The sequence below is a fragment of the Rhincodon typus genome, chromosome 33, assembly GCF_021869965.1.
Source record: "Rhincodon typus isolate 14 chromosome 33, sRhiTyp1.1, whole genome shotgun sequence".
In the NCBI taxonomy this organism is placed as follows: domain Eukaryota; kingdom Metazoa; phylum Chordata; class Chondrichthyes; order Orectolobiformes; family Rhincodontidae; genus Rhincodon; species Rhincodon typus.
This window is the reverse complement of record NC_063364.1, coordinates 24,950,870-24,973,472: the sequence shown is the minus strand read 5'-3', so window position 1 is coordinate 24,973,472 and position 22,603 is coordinate 24,950,870. Positions and strand designations below refer to the sequence as shown.

The 22,603-nt window shown below is 41.7% G+C and overlaps 1 protein-coding gene across 2 annotated transcripts in view; it reads right to left on the bottom strand.

Annotated features, from left to right (window-relative positions):
• Window positions 1-5,025: 5,025 nt before the first annotated feature.
• LOC109920189 (EGF-like repeat and discoidin I-like domain-containing protein 3) overlaps window positions 5,026-22,603 on the bottom strand; it is a 77,091-nt gene continuing 59,513 nt past the window's right edge. Inside the window, exons 5-10 of one of the 2 annotated variants that reach the window (XM_048616111.1) lie at window positions 20,704-20,885; window positions 17,366-17,521; window positions 16,257-16,401; window positions 12,048-12,250; window positions 8,890-9,045; window positions 5,026-6,618 (exon numbers count right to left, since the gene is read on the bottom strand). In XM_048616111.1, the coding sequence (XP_048472068.1) occupies window positions 6,475-6,618; window positions 8,890-9,045; window positions 12,048-12,250; window positions 16,257-16,401; window positions 17,366-17,521; window positions 20,704-20,885 (986 nt within the window). In that variant the 3' untranslated portion in view covers window positions 5,026-6,474. The remainder of the gene's footprint in view (window positions 6,619-8,889; window positions 9,046-12,047; window positions 12,251-16,256; window positions 16,402-17,365; window positions 17,522-20,703; window positions 20,886-22,603) is intronic. The other variant, XM_048616112.1, reaches the window with a different exon arrangement.

The window sequence follows — 22,603 nt, the reverse complement described above, 5'->3', positions numbered from 1 at the left end:
CAAAAGGTATTTTGATTGGGAAGGCAAGCAAAAGGTGAACGTGGTAGTGGCTACAACATAGAGTGAAGAACCAAGTTCGGATGATTCTGAATTAAACATTCCTCAAGTTAAATTGGACAATGAGTGAGTTCTCAAAAATTGGAATAAATCATTGAGTTATCTTCCACAGGAAAATCAAAATGGCCTGAAAGAGTTATTACAATCACATGGGGAGATATGTGGGAATCAGCTGGGATGTACTAATGTAATTATGCATGATGTAAATATAGGAAATGCTGTTCCAAATAAGTAAGATCCTATAGACTTAATCCTCTTTACTTGGCACAAGCTCAAAAAGAGATTGAATGCACGCTGAAAGACGATATAATTGAAGTGACTTGCAGCAAATGTCGCCCATAGTAATGGTGCCAAAACAAGATGGTACCCAACAATTATGTGTGGACTACTGCAAAGTCAATGCAGTTACAAAGTTTGGTTCATATCCTATTCCATGTTTGGAAGATTGTATTGAGAAGGTGGGACAAACAACTTTTATTTCAAAGTTGGACTTACTCAGAGGATATTGGTGGGTACCTTTATTTGAAACAGTGAAGAAAATTTTGGCTTTCATGACCCCAAATGGACTGTACCAGTTTAAAGTCATACCATTTGGTCTGAAAAATGTGCCAGCTGCATTTCAAAGACGTTTCGGGATTATCCAATCGTGTGTTGTACATCAATAATTTGATGATTTTTAGTCATACATGGAAGGAACATTTGGACCATCTATCAGAACTGTTCAACTGAATTTGGGAGGAAGGCTTGGTGATAAACCTGGCTAAGAGAGAGTTCACAAAAGCCCAAGTCACGTTCCTGGGCCATGCTATTAGACATGGACTGATGGCCCTGCGGAATGTGAAAAGTTATTGGCGAGTTTCCCACACCATCAATGAAGAGGGAAGTACTACGATTCCTGGGGCTGAGTGTATTTTTATGGGAGGTTCATACCAAATTTTAGCAATATAGTTGCATCACTGACTTCTTGAAGGAGTGCAGAAAATTTAAGTGGACAGAAGAATGTCAAAAGGCATTTGACGATCTGAAAGCTGGGTTAACCACTGCCCCAGTGTTAGCCACATCTAAGTACACAAAGCCATTCGAGGTGGCAAGTGAACTGGGTGTTGATGCTGTACTCTCGCAAGAAGACGACAAGAGGTTGGAAAGACATATTGGGTATTTTTCCAGAAAATTGAATAATCATCAACAGAAATCCTCCATGATTGAGTTTGGTGTTGGCATTGTAACATTTCAACATTCATATTGCCAGTAATGTGTCTGAGACAATTATGTATGCTGATCGTAACCGCTTAAAGTTTCTGGAAAATTTTAAGGATAAAAATACCAGACTATTTAGAATTGAGCTTATTACTGCAGCCATTCAATTTGAAAATTATACACGTGACAGGACGAGAGGACGTAATGGCCGACATATTGTTGAGACTTTGGTGAATGAAGATGGAGGCGTTTAGTGGCAATAAAAGAAGTGAAACTAACCAGAGTAGTGAATGTTTACATGCTTAGAGTCAATATAATGTACATGTATTACAGGGTGCAAGACTAAAGAGTGTTACAAATGAAGCTATCTTTGTATATTGATGGTTAATGTTTTTTTTTTAAACAGGGAGATGTGATGATACTATGGTTTAAGAAAGACTGGGACAGAAGTGCCAAGCAGTCTGCCCCAAAGTTAATAAACAGCTTGTGAGGCTTTCGGATTTGTTTGCAGTTGGAACAAAAGAGGCAGTGTCAATGGGCTGGGTCAAACCCCCACAGAAGCAGGATTTTTTAAATACTTTTAGCCTTTAGTAGTAGTTTGTGATGGGGTCTTGAAACTGGATGTGGAAGCTTTTTTCCCTCTCTTGTTCTAGCTAAAAGCTGCAGGTTCTCTTCCTGCATGTGAGACAATCTATTCTACTGAATTTGCCTTTGCCAAGGCTGTGTTTATGGAATGTTACTATACAAGAACAGTTACTGTTTAATAGTTAAATAATCTATTACTCTGTTAAGTTTTCCAATAGAGTTAGAATTGGAATAATCTTTCTCTTGTTGTATTTTAAATATAGCTTGTGAATAAAGTGGTTTTGCTTCAAGGCTGGTGGTTTGACCAATTGAATTGCATCTGGAACCCAACGCTCGGTACTTACCTTTAAAATAAGAAAACATTAGGTTCTAGGCTATCTTCTTCATCTGCTTTGAGGTGGTTTGGTGTGATCCATAACACGTAGTTCAATACAGACTTTCAGAACAACGATACAAAAAGCTAGAAAACATGTTTTAATCATCTTTAATTGTTTGTACCAATATTTGTTTTGAATCCTGTAGGATTAGTTCTTACGTATATCAGAGATTACAGTGACTAGAGGAGTGTTTGTTAGGTTCTATGCACTACAATATTTTATCATGTATATCATGCAAATTGTCTGAAGTTCAGCACAAGAAGGGTTAATTCATAAAGGATGTCCTCATTTGAAAAGGCCTTAAATCTTCTGTAGGACCTTATGACCCCATTACTTAGGCACACGGCATTCTCATAATGCTTCATATCAGTCAAGCTTGCTCCACTTAATTAATAAATGGAACCTCTTTGTGAAATTTGTTGGATTATTTTTGGTTGTGGGAAATGGGTCATCTAAAATGATCTCATTTTCTGGATAGACTTGGCGCCTACAATAGAGAATCAGTAAGACTGAGAAACACAGGCCACTGAAGGAAACTGTGCCTTACCCCTACCTCATATAAATCTGCATCAAGTAACATCAGCAGAACATACAAATGTTGGAATTGGAGATGCATTTGAATGAGGAAGGTTTGCAGGGCTATGGGGAAAGAAGAAGGCAGCAGAGCTCATGAAATAATTTAGCAAGAGCCAGCCTGAGCATGTATGATAGGCTGAATGGCCTCTCTCTGTGCTGTATCATGCTATGGTTCAACAGCTTCATTCAAAATCCTATTTCGATCAAGCACAAGTTTTGATCCTAGATAACAAAATGTCGCAAGTATGTCTGCTGTTGTAAAATGTCCTTGAATGGTCCCTTCCTGAAGTGTTCACACACTCCATTTATCACGTTTCTCTTGGTTTTATAATTGCCTGATTCCATCCCAGTCACCAATCCTGCACCATCCTCATCACCCACATCTGCAACCACACACACAAAATTAGAACGCAAGAACAAGAAAAAGGCCATTCAGTCCATCAATCCCACTTCTCCTGCTGCTCTTGCATAAACTATCTCTGCACCTTCCATATGGTCATCTTCTGCAATGCATGTACAATCCACTTTATCACAATTTCTACCATCATAAAAGTCGGTGTTCCTCACAGCCAATATAAAATCAAGTCTGTCATTCACCCTATCCATATATTTTCATCCTGAGGCAGTATTCTGTATAAGTGCTCTCTGATTCTCAAAGATAATCGAGGAAATATCCAGAAGTTCAACCTGCCTCACATCCTTAACTACTCATCCTCGACTTACTGCACTTCAAAAATAGCAATCCTTCAGTCCCAGCTGAGAAGATCATCAGTCAGGGATTTTATGTTTACGGGTGACATCAAATTCATTTAAAACCGCCTTGAGAAGGTCCTGAGATGGGATTGTAAAAATCTTATGGTATATCTGGATCAGGATTTCCAGCTTTCCCACTGCCAGCCATTGAGATACACACTGCCTTTAATTCCATCTAGATTAAAAATTGGTTCAATTTCTAGTATGCGTACTTGTCATCACAGTATAGAGATAATGACATGGAAAGCTCCATGGAAAATAAACGCATTGCCAATGAACAAATGCATCCAAATTCTCAGCTAGCAGACTAACCTACAGCCAACCAACATTAAATCTACAGAAAACCAAAGGTGCGAGAACTGATGACCCAAGTTAATAAGTAAGATAATAAATACCGAAAGGTCACCTGTAAGAACCACACCTCACTTAACTAGGATTTGCCCACAGGCATGTTACAAGCCTTTGTGTGTTGTCTGGTGCATCGTTTTACAGAGAATTTCTGAATGGACAATGTTAGCAACATTAAGGGTGAGGCGATAATTCACAAATTCTCTTGGAGTGGCACAGCAAGCATAGTTACTTTTACACACACACACACACACACACACACACTTACTTTTATACTTCCCCTAAATTTTCGCTTCTCTGTTGCAGCAGCGTTAAACTACATGTTGACTGTTGAGTAATAAGTGCATATGACTTGAAGTGAAACTTGCAAACGGACAGGTTTCAGATACAAGTGAGAAAAAACAGCACCTCCAGGTGTCTCCCACAAGAGGTATCTAATTTCTGTGTTAATTAAAATGTTGTATGATTAAAGTCTGGCCTTGTCATTAATTTTACTTTTTTAGTTAGTTGAAGGTGATGCCTTTGTGAATTGTGACAGCTGCAAACATCCTTGAAGTTTCTAGTTCTTTGTTACGATTTTGGATGAGAGACAGAGATAGGAGATTGTGACTGCCAAACCCTTATTGCTCTCCACTTAGGAAGAGGAGGAAACAACTTAGTTCCTCAAACTCATTCCACCATTCAATGAGATCCTGGCTGATCTGTATCTTCATCACATGTACCTTAATACAGTCAGTTCTGCTATAATGCGTGTTCCGTCAACGCAAATTGGCTGTAACACGAATGGCGAATAGGGGAACGCTATTTCTAAAACACATACTTGTGTTGGCTATTACACGATTTCATCGGTGCGTGGAGGAGTACGCATCGACAACACATGATCGTTTCACAGGCTTTGTGAAGAATACGTGCAATGTTAGTGCCAAAAGAGTCTCCGCTCCCACATTATGTGATCATTTTGCAGTCTTTGTTGTGAAGTGCTTTCTGTGAGAGGTCCAGTACAACCTCCTCCCCCATCAAGTCATCTTGACATGTTTTCCAAGGTTAAGTGTTAAATTTACTTTTATTTCATTATTAGATATGAATTAAACATTTATTCAAATTGTGCTATTCTTTGTGTTAGGCTTTTGATTGATTTTTGAGCGATTTTGAGTGATTTTTTTTGGTGGTCTGCCCCAACCCCACTTTTCCCATAGACCCCGTTATTTCTATAGCGCGATTTTCTATAATGTGATGTTGCACAGGATCGCAACTATCGTGTAATAGCAGAGCCAGCTATACCCTTGGCTAACAAAAATCTATTGATTTCAGTTTCAAAATGTTTAACTAATACTCAGCCTCAGAGTTCCAGAGTTCCAATCCCTGCTGTGCAAGACAGATGTTCTGTTTTTAGTGTCAGGATGTTATCGACATCCATTGCAATCAAATTGTCCAAGTGCTATCCTGCAGACATTTAGTCTAATCCAATCTGGGCTGCTTCAACCCATCACTGTACCAGCTGGCCTTTGGCAGATATAGTTTTAAGATGTGCAATTTTTCACACAACCAATAATGCAGGCCATGGTCCCCAAGAAATTTGCTGTACAGTAAAAGGGATCTACTTATTTTGCCCATTATCTCGCACATAAACAGTAACCCAACGCAACAAGGAATACTAACGCTAAAGGATCTTAACTGAGTTAATGGGGTAATTTTAACTTTGGGGCATTTGAATCAGGACACGTCTCTCCTGATTTCAAAAGGCTTCAATGGAATACAAAAAGAAAACCAGGAGGAATGTACTGTAGGCAACCACATTGTCTGTTTTCATTTGCCATTTAAAAAAGTTAAAATTACCTGTCATAACCTTGAATAGAGTTGAATCTCATAATACAAATCTACAATTACAGTTAATATCTTATCAATTAAGTGGTATAATGAAAGATTCTTTCCTGGTCTCATTAAAGAGAGCTCAGGCTAAGATGGCAATAGAGATTTTCACCTACTAATCCCTAAGAGTCTCAAACTCATTTTTCTCTTAAGGGCCACAATCACAGTTACTTAAAGCTTTCTCAGGGACATCAAACCAAGTAGAGGTCTGTGTCTGAGATTTCTGTACAGACTGAGCCCCTAACTTCAATCCTGTTGCTCTGTTCAGTTACCAAGTGGAAGTCAAAGACCTCCTCACAGGAATAAGACCGCCAGGCAAATTCCTTTCATTTTAGTGAAGAGTTCTTCCATCCACTGTGTGAGAAAACCCAGCTTCCCACTCACATTCCCTTGCATTCCTTTGCCAGCGAGCAAGAGAAAAGAGAGGAAACAGCAGGAATTTCCATTAGTATCCCATGGGATGCTGAGAATGGAGGTTCAGTCACACACTGGGAATGGCCAATCATGCAGGGTCACAGGTCAAGGGAAAGCACACTACAAATATTATAAATCCTGTTGCTTCAAATTATGGTCAACTTGATCTCTGTTGATGCAAAGTTATCATAAGGAAAAGCTGGCATTCCAGTGTGTATAAACAGGTACAATGCAGTTGATGCAGATCAGCGCGCAAAACATATTGGATGTTCCCCTATTGCATGCAGGAAGCATGAGTCTATTCCTGACATCCCAGGAGCTCCACACGGAGTGTGATCCGCTCGTGCCAAGTCTGAGGCAAGATCCGAACAAACTGTGCGTAGAATGGAGGATCAAATATGTTTTTCTTGTGGCTGTAGTTATCATAGTTTCCCTGGAAAACCTGGAATTGTAGATTGAAAACAAATGTATTCTTTATTTTGAAGATACACCTTTTATTGTCTAACATTCCAAAACCTACACTAACTCTGCTAAACTCCCACCCCAACTTCTTCTCCTCAAATAACAGGGCATCTCTCCAAGTTGTCCCTCTTTTGACTAACTGTCCTTCAAATCTCCCTTATCTTGGATATTGAATTTTGGTGGACCACTTAAGATAAAGTCGTATTTAGCTGGGCCTATTGAGATGTTCACACAAACACTTTCCAGCAGGGGTCACTGGTGTGCCAACTGTAGGGAGAAATCACTCTTTAACTCCATCCCTTAGTCCAACTGGCTGAGGTGAACAGTCGTGAGCCCCAGATTACTGGCTGTTCATAAGTCATAGCAGCAGAGAATGGCAATGGAACTTAAAGGCAGATGTACTTTAGAAGGGAGGAAGGAACTGAGGCTTGGGTTGGGACCTAGGTTTAGAGCAGGGCCCTGTTATGGGCCAACTAGAAAAAGAGAAAACCATTTGAAGGTTCCCTCACTTCCCTGTGAAAGCTAAAGGCACTTACTGCATATGCCCGTTATCTATCACCACCTTGTGGTTTGGTAGCATTTACAGGGGCTGAAAGGAGGGAAATCCACTGTCTTCTAGCTCCAATCACCCTGATACCATCATCGCATAGTCCTTGGATAGGGAAGGAGCTGTCCTCTTAGGGGAAGGTGAAGGGTAAATGCCCATGGGGCAGTGAGGTGGATCTAGATTACACAACCTGAAACTTTCTTATATTCACCTGCTCAAGATCAAGTCAAGGAGAATGCCCCTTGTAGGTCCAAACAGCTAAGTCAGACCTGAAATGAAAACAAAAAGTGATGGAGAAACTGTGTGCTATTGTAATGAGGTCAGCCAGATGGACCTCATAGAATATGAGTCCCCTGATTGTGGCTGTTAATCTGGTCCAATCAGGGAGCCCTGGCTGCCAGATATAAACAGGAGTGTCAGACACCCTGTTCACTCTGAGGAAGCTGGATCAGTGTCATGGACTCTTCATGTGTAAATAAAGGGTCATTTGGTGATGGGATATTGGCCTCTGTGGAGTTATTTTGCTCAGCAGGTCTGGCAGCATCTGAGGAGAGTGAAACAGAGCTAACATTTTGAATCTAGTATGGCTCTTCCTTCAAACTCAACACTCAGTTCTGAAGATGTTACGCCTGATTCAAAACATTAACCCTGTTTCTCTCTCTATGGTATTTTCCAGTCTTATTACAGAGTTCCAGTATACACAGTATTTTGCTTTAAGTTGGAATCGTTTCATAAAAATGAAGCAGAGAACTGTAGGTGCTGGAGATCTGAACCAAACAAAAACCAAAAATGCTGGACAAACTCAGCAGTATCTGTTCTGGAGAAGGGTCACTGGACTTGAACCAAGCTGCTTTCTCTCCACATATGCTGCCGGACTTGCTGAGTTGCTCCAGCAATTTTTGTTTTTGTTTGAATCTGAACCATTTTCAGTTAGAATGCCAGTACAAACCAACCCACTTCATTGATCTTTGTTTAACCACATCTGATTCAGAAGCACCCTAAAGTACCTCCCATAAAGACAAATTACATTGAACTGCAGGGACAAGTGTTTATTCTATGCACAGCAATCCAACTGTCTATTTATGATTGGTCCAGGCTGAGGATGGAATGCTGGTCAAGTTTCAGGAAAACAGCCTTCAAGGCAGGAAGTTGCTGATGGTTTTATACTCATTTTTACACTCGCTTTACTGAAACAGCGACCTGAAACACTGAAATAGCCAGATGGAGTCCCAGTTAAGAACAGGTGAGCTCCCCTGACAGTTCTGTAGTGGACTGCCAATTTCAATAAGATGCACAAGAGTTGGAATCATGCTTTATTCTACCATTTGCTCTCCCAGAGGTGATGTTGTCAGTAACTGAGCCAACCCGACACAGCATAGCTACAAACACCAAAGATAAATGTGAATACTTCCCTACTGACATCCTTTGAAATTCTCTTGGCTCAGTTGGGCTTTTCAGCGCAGCCCCCCATGTAGTTTGGGGATAGCAAGAACTGCAGATGCTGGAGTCAGACATAACACAGTGTGGAGCTGGAGGAACACAACAGGCCAGGCAGCATCAGAGGAACAGGAAAGTTGACATTTTGGGTCAGGACCCTTCTTTTCCCCTCTACCATTTCAGGAGAAGGGCCCCGACCCGAAATGTCACCTTTCCTGCTCCTCTGATGCTGCCTGGCCTGCTGTGTTCCTCCACCATGTAGTTTACCTTGTCTTTCCCTGTGATGCTGTCCTGGTAAATAGTCCATGACTGTCCATCATCACTGAAGGCAATTTTAAAGGATTCTACATATTGAGCTACTCCAAAATCTTTTGCTCCTTGGGTGATAATGCCAGTGACTTTTTTAGGAATCAAGAGGTCAATCTAGAAAAGAGACAAAAGACAAAAAAAAATAAAATGGTGAAAGAGCTGAAGCCCAATCGAGCCTTCAAACATTTAGAATACAAATTGCAAACTCATAAACTCCCTGCGACACATTTCACGTTTACTTCAGTTTTAAAACCAGTATTTGGTTCCTCCTGAAGTTGGTAACTTATATGCTCCTAGATGTTAGTGTTGTGAATCCCCTCTTAATCCTCATCCACATGACAATTCCTTCTCTATGAGCCTAGTATTATGACTGAGGTTAAAATAGACTCTCAATTTTCAACGTCATTCACCTGATTTTAATACCTGGCTCCTTTTCATGGACTAAAATGGTTTTAAAAATAGGAAAATACTTACTGAAGATTGTTACGGTAATCACCTGACCCAGTTGAACCAAGCTCATGAGACCATCAATAAGCAGGACCGAGGTTGAACTGAAATTAACATGTCATCTAAATGACTGAAACCAGTCATTCAGATCTGCATCTCCTAATTGATTCACACCTTTCAAAAAGTTTTAGACATGGGATGAAAGTTCTCTATAGATTATTCCCAGTTGGTAAAAAAAACAATGAAGCTAGACACATGATTATGCAATGGAATTGTATTTCACACGACATCTTTTGGGCAAAGAGAGAACAAAATGGATTTAAAACAGCAGAAATGGAAGGCTTGTTCACTTCCTCTCTCTGTTTCTCCCAGCATCTCAAAATAGTGACCAAAACAAATCAGAGAATCATCTAAAGATACCGACACATTTTACCACTGATGAGGATGGAATACGTCAACAAAACAACTGTGGTCTCAGAGTAAACCCAACACTTGGAGGATTTTTCAAACTACATACTCTTGATCTTCCTTTTTGTGCTTGACATTTCCCACTTAGTAAACTTTATGCCTGTGTTTGATGTTGTATTTTATTATTTTTCTTGGTATTAGTAAGTAATAAGATTCTTCCATCTTTCAACCAGGAAAACATTGTAATTGGCTCTAATTTTGACTCGCACTACATTTTAACTAAAGTGTGGTACAGGTCCGTACTTAAAATATTTAGCACTGGGCATTGAGTCTTCCTGGGCTTCCTTGGATATGGAAGAGGGAACATACCAGTTAAAGCTTTGCCCATTTGACTCAAACTCTTGTGAGAGGTGAACAGAGGAAATTTGATTTGATACAGTTTAAGGAAATGTCTCATTGATAGCCCCCTCCAAGAATATTTATGGAAATACTCAATAATATAAATCCAATGTAATAATCTATGTTAATCAACTCAAATCTGTACATTTGACAGATAATACTCATATGATTCCAAGTGAATGGAATCATTACTTCCTATGCATATTTGAGTATTTATGGTTTATTCTTCTAATTACATGATCAGATTTCAAATGTTAGGTGACTATGAAGAGTTCCTCATGGCAGACTGGTACAAAAGGCGAAGGCATTTGGTGTCAGGGACGATCTGGCAAGATGGATGCAGAACTGGCTTAGTCATCGGAGACATAGGGTAGTGATGGAAAGGATGTTTTCCAGAATGGAGGGCTGTGACTAGTCATGTTCCACAGTGATCAGTGCTGGGACCTCTATTGTTTTGTGATCTACATAAATGATTTGAAGGAGAACGTAGCTGGTCTAATTAGTATGTTTGTGGATGATACAATGATTGGTGGAGTTGCAGATAGTGAGGAGGATTGTCAGAGGATACAGCAAAATATAGATCAGTTGGAAGCATGGGCAGAAAAATGGCAGATGAAGTTTAATCTGGATGAATGTGACACAAAGCGTTTTGTAAGGTCAAGTACAGATGGAAATTATGCAGTAAATAGCAGAACCCTTAGGCGTATTGATATGCAGTGGGAACTGTGTGTACAGGTCCACTGAAGGTGGCAGTGAAGGTAGGTAAGGTAGTAAAAAAGGCTAATGGCATGCTTGCTTTCATTGGAACGGGCACTGAGTATAAGGATAGACAAGTTATGTTGCAGTTTTGAAGAACATTAATTAGGCCACACTTGGAATACTGCATACAGTTCTGGTCTCCACATTACCAGAAGGATGTGGATGCTTTGGAGAGGGTACAGAAAGGTTTACCAGGATGTTGCCTGGTATGGGGTATTTTAATTATGAAGGAAGGTTGGATAGACTTGGTTTGTTTTCACTGGAACATAGGAGGTTGAGGGGCGACCTAATAGAAGTTTAAAAGATTGTGAATGGCATGAATAGAGTGGAAAGTATGAGGCTTTTTCCCAGCGTGGAGGGGTCAATTATTAGGGGACACAGGTTCAAGGTGCGAGGGGGGAAGTTTAAAAGAGATGCACGAGGCACGTTTTTCACACAAAGGGTGGTGAATGCCTGGAACATGCTGCCAGAGGTGGTGGTGGAAGAAGACACAATAGCAGCTTTCAAGAAGCACCTGGACGAATACATGAATAGGAAGGAAACAGAGGGATACGGATCCTGTAAGTGAAGACAGTTTTAATACGGGGGAGCAAAATGTGTCGGCACATGCTTGGAGGGCTGAAGGGTCTGTTACCGTACTGTATTGTTCTTTGTTTCTGTAACAGTGTGAATTTGAAGTTCACTGCTCACTGAGCTTCATCTCCCTTCATTTCTAGTCGATCTACTCTTGGGCAGGAATTAGGGAGCAAGAAGATGATTTTCAGTAATTTGTTCTACTGTTGTGATGGTCATGCCATCCCCATGTTTTTTTAATCCCAATGCTCTACTTTCCCCACATTACTTAATGGCTTTTGCAGCACAGATTGAGCGAACTCTCCCTTTTAAGTACACAAAGTCATTTCACAATCAGAACTTTCAGAGGCACTGCACAACCCCATGTATGAAGCCATTTTATTTCTGAATCCACACTTAATAAATGCAGCTAAAATTCAAAAATTAAGTTACAGTAGCACCAGAATGTTCCATCAGAAATATCCAGTTTCTAACTTATTCATTCACTAAACAATGACATGCATTTATTCAAGAAGGTTTAGAGCCAATACCTGAAGCCACTGTGATTTGTTGCTGAGCTCAGCAGTCCAGGCATTGGTTTTCCCTCGTTTGTCCAGACGTGCTAAGCAAGGTGCCCAAGTGAAAGCGTCGATTCCCCACATTTTGTAAGTACTCGAGGCAGTAATCTGATTGTTTCTAATGAGTCTTGACTTCATTCCAAGTGGCTCCGAACAACCTGTTGTGTTTAAGTAAACTGTAAACACAAATTTTTATGACAGAGTGGGAAGTAACTCCAAGTCACTGAATATAGAAAAAAAACACCATCCTTTATCCTGTCTGTTCTTTTGAAGCCCCTGGCTCTGAACAGCCTTCTGTACTTCATCAACTGATAATTTTTCATGGCATTCACCCTTGGTCAGCTCAACAGGAACAGAACAAATCAACTGTTGATTGTGAAGTTCCAGACTTTGGCATTTTGGCATTTCCAGAATCTGGACAATTTTGTTTGATTAAAAATAAAATGATCAGGGTTCTTGACAACAACCAGATGAACCACAAAATAGTAGGGGATAGATTTTGTTTGAAATTTCTACACAGAGAGAATGCCCAATCTCTGTCTGTCATGTGAGGCACTAGAGAGAAGTTCCACCCCACAGAACAAGAAAGCACAAGGTCAAAAGGGCACGTCAACCTTAGACACCACCTTGGAGTTCCTCTACCTCAGTATAGAAAACAGTATTTGGAAAAGTTTAACAATGGATTTTGTTTTGACGGCTGGGGTATGATGCATGGACACAAAGAACGATATAGAACTGGTAACAGACCTATAAGTTTGTAAAATAATTAGACTAGCACATCTGTGGTGGGTCAGCAGTGGACACTATAAGTGAATCCACGCCCTTGACTGTAATGCATTGATGCCTGTTGGATACTGTGCTTCAGAGAACGATTGGGTGGGAATAGGGCATTGCCTCAAATTTATAGAGCTTGGTAACACTCAATAATCAGAATTACACCTCACTGCAGTATCTGCAGGTTACCTGCAGGTGCAGTAGCCCACCTCAGCACAGAATCAGAAATTCATTAGGAAAAATGTTGAAGTATTGCTAATGGGGAGGACAAGACTCAGTTTATTTGATGGAGGGACAAAGACATGGATCACAGTGCTCATTGACTAAAGTTTTCTCTCATATACTCCTTTATTTCTGTGTGCCTTCCAGTTACTCCAAGTACCTTACATCAAATGAACTATTTCCTATTAGTAATCTAACACTCACTGTCAACAGAGATGTTAGTGGTCGTACATAAACAGATTGGCAGACTAGCTCAGCTCCCCCATTCAGCTCACTGCTTCCCATAATGGGATATCCCATTCTTACCATCATGCTGCAGATTCTGAGCCACTGAGAAAGAACAAATAAATAACATTAATACTTGTGATGAGGTAACATCTTTTCCGGCATCTTTACTTTGAAGCATGGTGACATTCGTCATGTTAGAAAGCCCAGCAGTCTGTCTGCACCAACAATGGCTAGCCAGTTTGCTCTTTGCTTTTGGGTGGTTGAAGGAGCAAAGGTTGCCCACAGGTATTGAGAGAACAGGAACACAGGCAGGTGGTGCCGGTTTTATGCTCATTGGTAGTGTTAAACACTAGCGGTGAAGAAGGTTGTTGGACAGAGTGCAGGCATATATTTTTTAGTTGGAATTTTATTTCAACTTGTCCATTACAAAATTCCAACCCATTGATTATTTACAATATAATACAGCACAGGAACAGGCCCTTCGGCCCACCAAGTCTGAGTTGATTCCTAGTCCTTATTTGGACCCGCTACTTATTGCCCATGCGCGGTTTCTATTGCTCTGATAGACACATGAACAATAGGCAATCAAGATACGCCTTAAACGTTGCTAATGTGCCTGCTTCCACCACCATCTATGGCGGTCTATTCCAGGAGCCCACCACCCTCTGTGCGAAAAATTTCCACTGAACTTCTCCGCTAAATTTTTCCCCTCTCACCTTGAACGTGTACCCTCTTGTAGTTGACCTTTGCACCCTGGAAAAAGCTTCTGACTATCCACCCTATCTATGCCTCTCATAATTTTGTATACCTCTATCACCCCTCAGCCTCCATCTTTCAGTGAAAACAATCCCGTTTATCCAACCTGTCCTCATAACTAAAACCCTCCAGACCAGGCAACATTCTGGTGAGCTTTCTCTGCGCCCTCTCCAAAGCATTCACATCCTTTTGGTGGTGTGGCAACCAGAACTGCACACAATATTCTAAATGTGGGGGTCTAACTAAAGTTTTATACAGCTGTAAGATAACTTGCAAACTTTTACGCTCAATACCCTGGCCAATGAAGGCAAGCATGCTGAATGCCTTCCCGACCACCTTCTCCACCTGTGTTGCCACTTTCAAAGATCTGTGGGCCTGCACACTCAGATCCCTCTGTACGTCAATGCTCCTAAGGATTCTGCCATTTATTGTATAATTCATACCTGAATTTGATCTTCCAAAATGCATCACTTCGCATTTGGATTAAATACTGTTTGTCATTTCTCTTGTTCCCCATATATCTACCTAGTCAAATTACTCAATTATCTCTTAATGAATAGATAACAATCAGCTCTTCCCTAGTTCAGTTTGGTCTCGGACATCCTGTCAGACCCCTCTTGAGGCTAACATGAAGAACAATACCTCTGAAATGTACAGCACACTTTATATCCCATATAACAGACCATCCGCCTGTATTATGCACATAAGCCCTAGCATGGAGGGGCTGAATCCACAGGATTCTGTACCCAGAAACAAAAGCGCTACCAATTCTTCACACTCTCAGATGCCTGAGCCAAACTGATTCATATTGGGGAAATAAAATCATTAACTCTGAGAGAAGAGTCAGGTAAATAACTAGATGTAATAGAACTACAGTAAAAATAAGGATAGACTAGTGATCAAATATTTCACCATGATCCTGTAGTCCTGAGAATGGGGGAAGGCCATTTTTGGCAACTGAATAATGGAGACAGGAAGATATTTATTATTCTGGTACGGGATGTGGTATCACTGGCAAGGACCCCATTTGTTGCCCATCCCTAATTGCTCTTAAATGAAGTGGTTTGCTAAACTTTTCAGAGGACAGTTCAGATCCACATGTAGAGCAGACCAGGTAAGGATGGTAGGTTTTCTCCCATAACAACTTCAGTGAACTAGATGGATTGTTTACAACAATCATCAGCTGCTCGTCATTAAACTAGAGTTCAATCTCAGTTTGTTAAAATTTAAATTTTATCATCTGTCACGGTGAGATTCAAACCCATGTTCACTGGGGCCTCTGGATTACTAGTCTAGTGATATTAACACACCACGGTCACCTCCCCTTCTGAAGTTATGTCTGTTTATACTGAATGATAAGGAAGTCATTAGTGAGAACTCTCCTCAAGATATTAAATGGGTGAAGTAGAGTTCAGGGTAAATTAGAACCTGGGGAAGAGTCGCATTGGACTCAAAACATTATCTGTGCTTTTCTCCGATCACAGACCCTGCCAGAACTGTGGAGATTCCCCAGAACTTTCTATTTTTATTTCAGAGCTCCAGCATCCACAGTATTTTGCTTTTATTTCAGAGTAAAGTTGTTTGTGCTATAATTCTGTGAACTAGAAACATCAACTTAGCAGCAATCTCACACTAATTAAATCATGATTAACAACAATATAATTTTAACCACCAATCTCATGCTGATCACATTTAATTGTCTGAGTATACACTACCAGCATTACAATGCACATTCTTTTTGTCATAAACAACACTAAAAACTACATTTAAACAGTCACTCAGAGATAGTAGGAACTGCCTATGCTGGAGTCTGAGATAACAAGGTGTGGATCTGGATGAACACAGCATAAGAAGGGTCCAGACCCGAAACATCAACTTTCCTGCTCCTCTGATGCCACCTGGCCTGCTGTGTTTATCCAGCTCCACACCTTGTTATCTACATTTACATAGCATCATTCATGCAGTAAAACACCCCATTTTACATCACAAAAACATTGTGAATAAATATTTCCTCCTTAAAGCTATTTCCTGTGTTGATACCTGAATAGATGGGCAGTTGAGGATAGTTTCCATTACCTACCTCCTCTAAAGAATTTTGGAAAGACATATTATCTCCCCTTGCATTCTGCTCCCATCCCTGGGGCCAAGCTCCAGAGCTATTGATTTTCATTTCACCTGAACTACTCCTGATCTAAAATTTACCGTTCAGTTCACAGCCAATCAGCTCCATGCGCAGGGTGCAGGCTCTCTGACACACCAAAGGAATAAGGCGGATGTATTGGGCAATAATGGGTGGATCAATCAGATTCGTGTTCTGTTCGTTGTTATTTCGGTTTCCAGTAAATAACTGCGAGAACAAGAAAAGGCATTGTATATCATAATGGTAAATCAGCAAATTGTAAATATACAACATCTAGACAATTGGGAAAATGTTGTTACATCTGTATACCAGCAACGACACTCCTGGCATTATTTCTCCCTCAAATATTTTCTCTCCTCTGATACTTCACTAAGGAGTTCCAAAACTGATTGCTGCTCTTTATCATCTTTTTGTCTTTAATGTCCTTTATTATCAACTTAGACAATGAGTCCTCACAGACGTTATGAACATAGACAACAATCACAGCTACGCTTGAGCCCTGTCTTTAAGCAACACCCAAATGAAACTGGGGGTTTCACCATTCTAGCCCAACATTAAGTGAATTTTACATCCAACCCAGCCCAGTATTAGACCACTGAGATCGGGTAAATGTGAAGAACCAAGCAATTAGGCTTGGGAACATTCTCACTTGAATAGCTCGGCAAAGTAAGTAAAAGGTTTACATTAGTTTAGCGACTTTCATAACCTCAGGACATCCTCTATGTCCAATGAAGTTATTTTTCAAATCTAATCACTGTGGGAAATGCAGCAGCTAATATGAGCCAGGACCCTCCCAAAACCAGAAATGTTAGTGACTAGAAAATCATTTTGGAATGTTGGCTCTAGGATAAACTTTGCCCATGACTGCTATCAGGGGATCTTATGTATCCACCTAAAAAGGCACACAAGGCCTTTGTTTAATGTCACAGGTGAAAGTCCACACAGGTCAGCGTTATTACCAACTTGGCCAACAAACAAACATCTATCTTTATCACTTGGTGTTTGACTACTTATTAGGATTCTGTACAAATGAGAGTGAATAACAAGGCTTCACCTGAAACTTTCTGAAATGCAGTGACAAATATAATTTTTAACCCATACCCAAGGCCCAGTTAATTAGGGCCTTTTGAGAAAGTTTCATTCACAAAGATCGCTATCATTTCCACTTTACCTTGTCTTTATTGTTTTCGTTGTCTTTGACAGTGACAAAGTTTACTCCATCGAAGCCGTAAGCAATTTTAAACATTTTGATGTATTCTGGAGACCCCATTGCCAATGCACCCTGTGTGATAACCCCAGTAATTTGCATTCTTCTCAGCAAATTCACCTGAAAAACCAAAATAAAAAGTTATCTTTTCATGAGAACAAAAGAAAAGCATTGTCCTTCAAAGCAAGTAATGGTACTGAAATTGGGCCCTTGAATTCAGAAGTTGCAGGTGCAAAAAAACACTCCATCCAGCTCTGAAAAAGCAAAAATGATAGATGCTCCTCCTCAAGTGAAGCCTGGGGTTGGCAGTGGAGGAACTGGATAACCTGGTAGGAAAGATTAGGCGATGAGGGGAAATGGCAGTAATGAGGTTCATTACCGTACTTAAAGTGACAACCCACCTTCTTACAGAAATGTCATCCGTTTGAGGCATTGTCATGCCAATGTGGAATCAGATGAGAGGTTTCAACTTTAAAAATCTCAACTGTGATACCACCATTACTACTTCCACGTTTAACAGAAGCAGGTCAAAGGGATGCGCAGCCAATCCACTCCCCTGAGGCAGGTTGTCTATTTAAACATTTTAATATGGTTGACAATCTCTGCTTCAACTCATGCATTGGGAAGCAGCAGCAGAGGTGAGCCAAGGTCAACTTTGGAGAGGTGTTAAGGGCCTTTACAGCACTGCTCATGGATCAGGATGAGCAGGAATACATTCCCTCTCCCTCATCCCAGCCCCTGATTCTCACCCTCTTCCCTCATATCAGAGGCCTCCCTCTCAGACCCTGCGAGTGAGGTTCAGATCCACATCCCAGCTTTAAGGATCGAAGGCCCCCCATTGTCCCCCTCCAGCTGTGGACTTTTAACCTGGGCCAGTTGTCTGCTCCAGAATGCTCTCCTTCTGATGAAAAGCCAAGCCTATTAATCAGGGATACCCCCTGGTGGGGATCAGGTGATCAAGAAAATGTCCACACTGTGGCAACAGAACACCACAGCTCGTAGGGGAACCCCAGACTTGGATTTTCCCTTCCGTGTGACACAACACCCAAACTCTCCAAATCCGTCCCCTTCAATGCCGGAGTCATGGGGCTAAATTTTATGGTGATCATTTGGGCAGGCCCAACTCCACGTATATGTAAAATATCACGTGGGTAATCTGACGTCATTCCCACCAGTCTCGGATAACACGGAACGTAACCAGGTCCTGAAATTGCAGGCCTCCCCACCTCCACAGAGAAGCCAGTGAACAGGCTATCTCGTGTTTTATCAAGCCAACAGACTGTTGAGTTTTCGTGAGCCACTCCGTTTTATGGGAGGTACATGGCAGTAATGTCAGGAGTGCTTAATGCCCAGTGTGTGGAGATGTGACAGGGACACATGAAAGGCCTGTGAGGCTCAATGATGTCCTGTTTGGATGAGAGGAAGCTCATCTGAAGCATAAACACTAAGGGTCCATTGGGTTACTTAGCTTGCTTCTATGCTCTAAATAGGATGTAATACTCCAGAGGGGTTTCATCAGAGCAGCTGTATATTTTGATGGTGACTTCCTTTGACTTTTACTCTTCTGGCAGATGGTACCTTCACTGGCATTGTTGGCCATTGGTCTGTAATTGGCAGGACATAGTAAGCATCAAATGCCTTGTTCAATTGGAAGGTTTCCTGTAATCTCTGAATTTTACAGGACTTTAAGAAAGGCCGTCCTGGTGTGACAATATGCTGGGGGCAGCTGTGACAAGGTCAGCATGGGTCATTGATCCCACACAGACTGCAGGACCTATTCTTGGGAGTTACTAGCCAATCTGGGTGGCATGGTGGCTCAGTGGTTAGCACTGCTGCCTCACAGTGCTAGAGACCTCGGTTCAATTCCATCCTCAGGCAACTGTCTGTGTGGAGATTGCATGTTCTCCCTGTGTCTGTGTGGGTTTCTTCCAGATGTTCTGGTTTCTTCCCACAGTGCAGGTTAGATGGATTAGCTACGGGAAATGCAGGGTTATAGAGTAGTGTGGTGGGTCTGGGTGGGATGCTCTTCAGTGACTAAGTGTGGACTTGATGGGCTGAATGGCCTACTTCCACACCGTTGGGATTCTATGATCTGATTGGTCAGCAGCTGATTGGCCCTTGCAGCGCCAGTACTCCTTGTGGTCATTGCTGAGATTACAGGCAGTCCCAAGAAGATGACAGACAAAAGGTAACTCGAGGCTTTTTTGGGTGGAGAGGGGTCAGGGGCCCCGCTGAAGAGGATGATCGTTTAGGTTTCGGAGGCCAAGGTGGAGAGGAGTGTGTAGTTAGAAAGCCGAGCATAACATCTTGTGTTGGGAATGCTCCAGAGGCACACAGGACACCCTGCCCAAAAGAACTTACCCCCTTTCTTTCTGCCTTTTCACTAGAGATAATGAAAATCAGGCTGGCCATTTGTCAGGATCTTCCACTGTCTACCTTATTGTGGAAGCTGAGGCAGAAAGAAGTCTTTAACTAGGAGAAGCAATATAAGCTGAAGGGTTCAATTCTTAAGGTTGAGAAAATGTCTAAAATGGTACATGGGATCCTACGTTATTTAAACAAACATGATGTAGACAAAACGATGAAGTATGACGAACTTTTATTAAGCACTGGCTCAGGCTCAACTTGCATACAGTGTCCAATTCTGGTGAGGAGGATTTGATGGCATAATATTGTGCAGAAAAAGAATGACGAGAATTGTTCTAGGGATAAGGGACTTTGGTTGTGTAGATTGGAGAAGCTGAGATTGTTCACTTTAACTGGTCAGCTATGAGCCTCAATAGGCCTGAGGGTCAGCAGGCTGGTCGATGCCTCACCCAGCCGATTATGGGGGTGTGGCTGGGGAGTGGAGAGGGAAAAGGCCTACCTGGGGACTGTAAAAGTTGCCCCCCCTCCTCACCCCCACTCCCAGAATCATTTTGGCACAGAAGGAGGCCCATCTGCTCCATGACACCTCTCCATAGAAAAATCCCATCAGTGCTACTTCTCTGTTCTCTCCTCGTAGCCCTGCAAGTTTATTTTCCTGAGCTGCTGATCCAATTTCCTTTAGAAATCATTAATAATGTCAGTATCCACCAGTCTCATAGACAACAGGGTCCATGTCATCACCACTCAGCACCTAAAAAATGTTTTTCTCATTTCCTCCTAATCACCTTGCCTGAACTGTTCAACCCATTTCCGCCCCCCAACCCCCATCTCCCGACATACCCAGTGTAATACCATCAGTTGAAGGGAACAGCTTTGCTCTATCCATTGTATCCAAACCTATCACAGACTTGGAAAGATTCACTTAGACTCGGTACCTGAAACCAGGGATTAAGGTCAAAGGTTGCCATGCTCCAAGCATTCACAATTCCCTTGTTGTTGAGCCGTGCCAGCTCTGGGCGCCAACGTTTCAGACCGAGAAATCCTAGGTGCAGTGAGGAGGCAGAGATCTGGTGGTCATCTATTGCTCCTCCCTCCATCCCCAAAGGACTTGCGCAAGCTGAAACAAAGAGGTTAAGGGGCAACCGGTGAATAGCTGGGAGTGAGATTCCTTAAGATTGTTGACAAATCCCAGATTGCAGGCCAACAGCAGAGAGGCAGCATTCCAGAAAGTTTGAAGAGTTGATTGGAGGAAGCAGTAGCGATTGCATGTTGCCAAGTCTAGATTTGGAAAGCATGAAATTGGTAGGTGAAAGGGAAGTCGATAGGTCAGGGAAGGCATTCTGAGGTCAGGGGGCACATGAAGTTGGATTCGGAGACAAAGCAATGAATCTGGACTTGAATGCAACTTCCTACCTAGGATAAAAAGAGAAATTGCTCAAGAAACTCAGCAAATCTGGCATTATCTGTGGGAAGGAAGCAGAGTTAAAGTTTCGAGTCTGGTGACTCTTCATCAGAATTCTGTTTTCTTCCCACAGATGCTGAGTTTCTCCAGCAATTTCTGTTTTTCTTTCAGATTTCCAGCATCTGCAGTTTTTTGTTTGATTCCTTGCTGGGATGTTCATAACCTGTTGGGCTGTTTCTATAACATTGGGCAAGGGAGTCACCCAATATCAACTCTTTTTTTTGTGTGAAAAGAGACAATAGCTAACTGAATTGCCAAACAGCGAGGATAAAACAAAGCCAATGCTAACACAGAGTAGGTAAGAAAGAGCAGGTGAACAATTTAATGCAGGGGATTTTTTTCCTCCCTCAGGCTGGCTGCTCTACATTCCAATTGCTTGCGAAGGTAACAACCCATTGTCTCAGTAAATCCTCTCCTCTCATCCCCAACCCCCCACCACTCCACCAGGACAGATTCCTTCCTGATCAAATTTCATTCAAAAGGGAAATTTGCAGATGAGAGGGCAGCAGCTGTTTACTTGTGTGTTGGATGTGGTTTGTAGCAGGTAATTCCACATTAAATTAGGAGAATGGGCCTGATTCATTGAACATCATTTCCTACTCTCCTGGAGGAATGTTGAAAATACGGCAGAAACTATAGTGCCTATAAAGCATAGTTGAGTGAATAACCACAAAAAAGGATTGTTAATAGAGACTTAATGTGCTCTTCCAAGATCCTGTTTCCTTCCCTAGCTGCATGTCACTCATCCAAAATATTACCCCCTCCTCTCCTGAAACTGGGGTACAATTCCACAAGCGTCACCACTCTCCAATAGCTCAGCGAATTTGTCACATTGAGAGACGAGCTACTAACTGGCAGCGGGCTGGTTGGCAATGGATGGCATCATAGCTGGACTCAATCCTGTCCTCAACAAGCACCTGACTCATGCAAACATTTCAGCAGGAGGCACTGCATTAGGCCAGGCACAGGCGCAGGATCATCTTGGTACAGAACATGAGAGAGGTCACGCCTGGTGAATTAAACACTTACGGCTGGGCACAAAGGGCCATCGTGAATTATTTCCAGGTCAAGAACAGTGCAAATCATCTACAGTGTAAATGCCTGTATTCTATCCCAAAAATGTACCTCCTGCTGGAAACAGGGAGAATCATTGATATCAATATAAGGGTGAGTAGATGAGCTGAATGGTTTCCTTCATCTGTACTTGATTTGGTGACATTTACCTGAATATAAGGTGTCATCACCAAGTTCGCAAACCATCATCTTAATACAGTACAGTACAAGAAAAGATCACACTGTACCCTCTTTCTGAACTGCTTAACGATTGAGGAGAGCACTCATTCTATTTCTCACACAGGTCTCCCCGAGTAAGA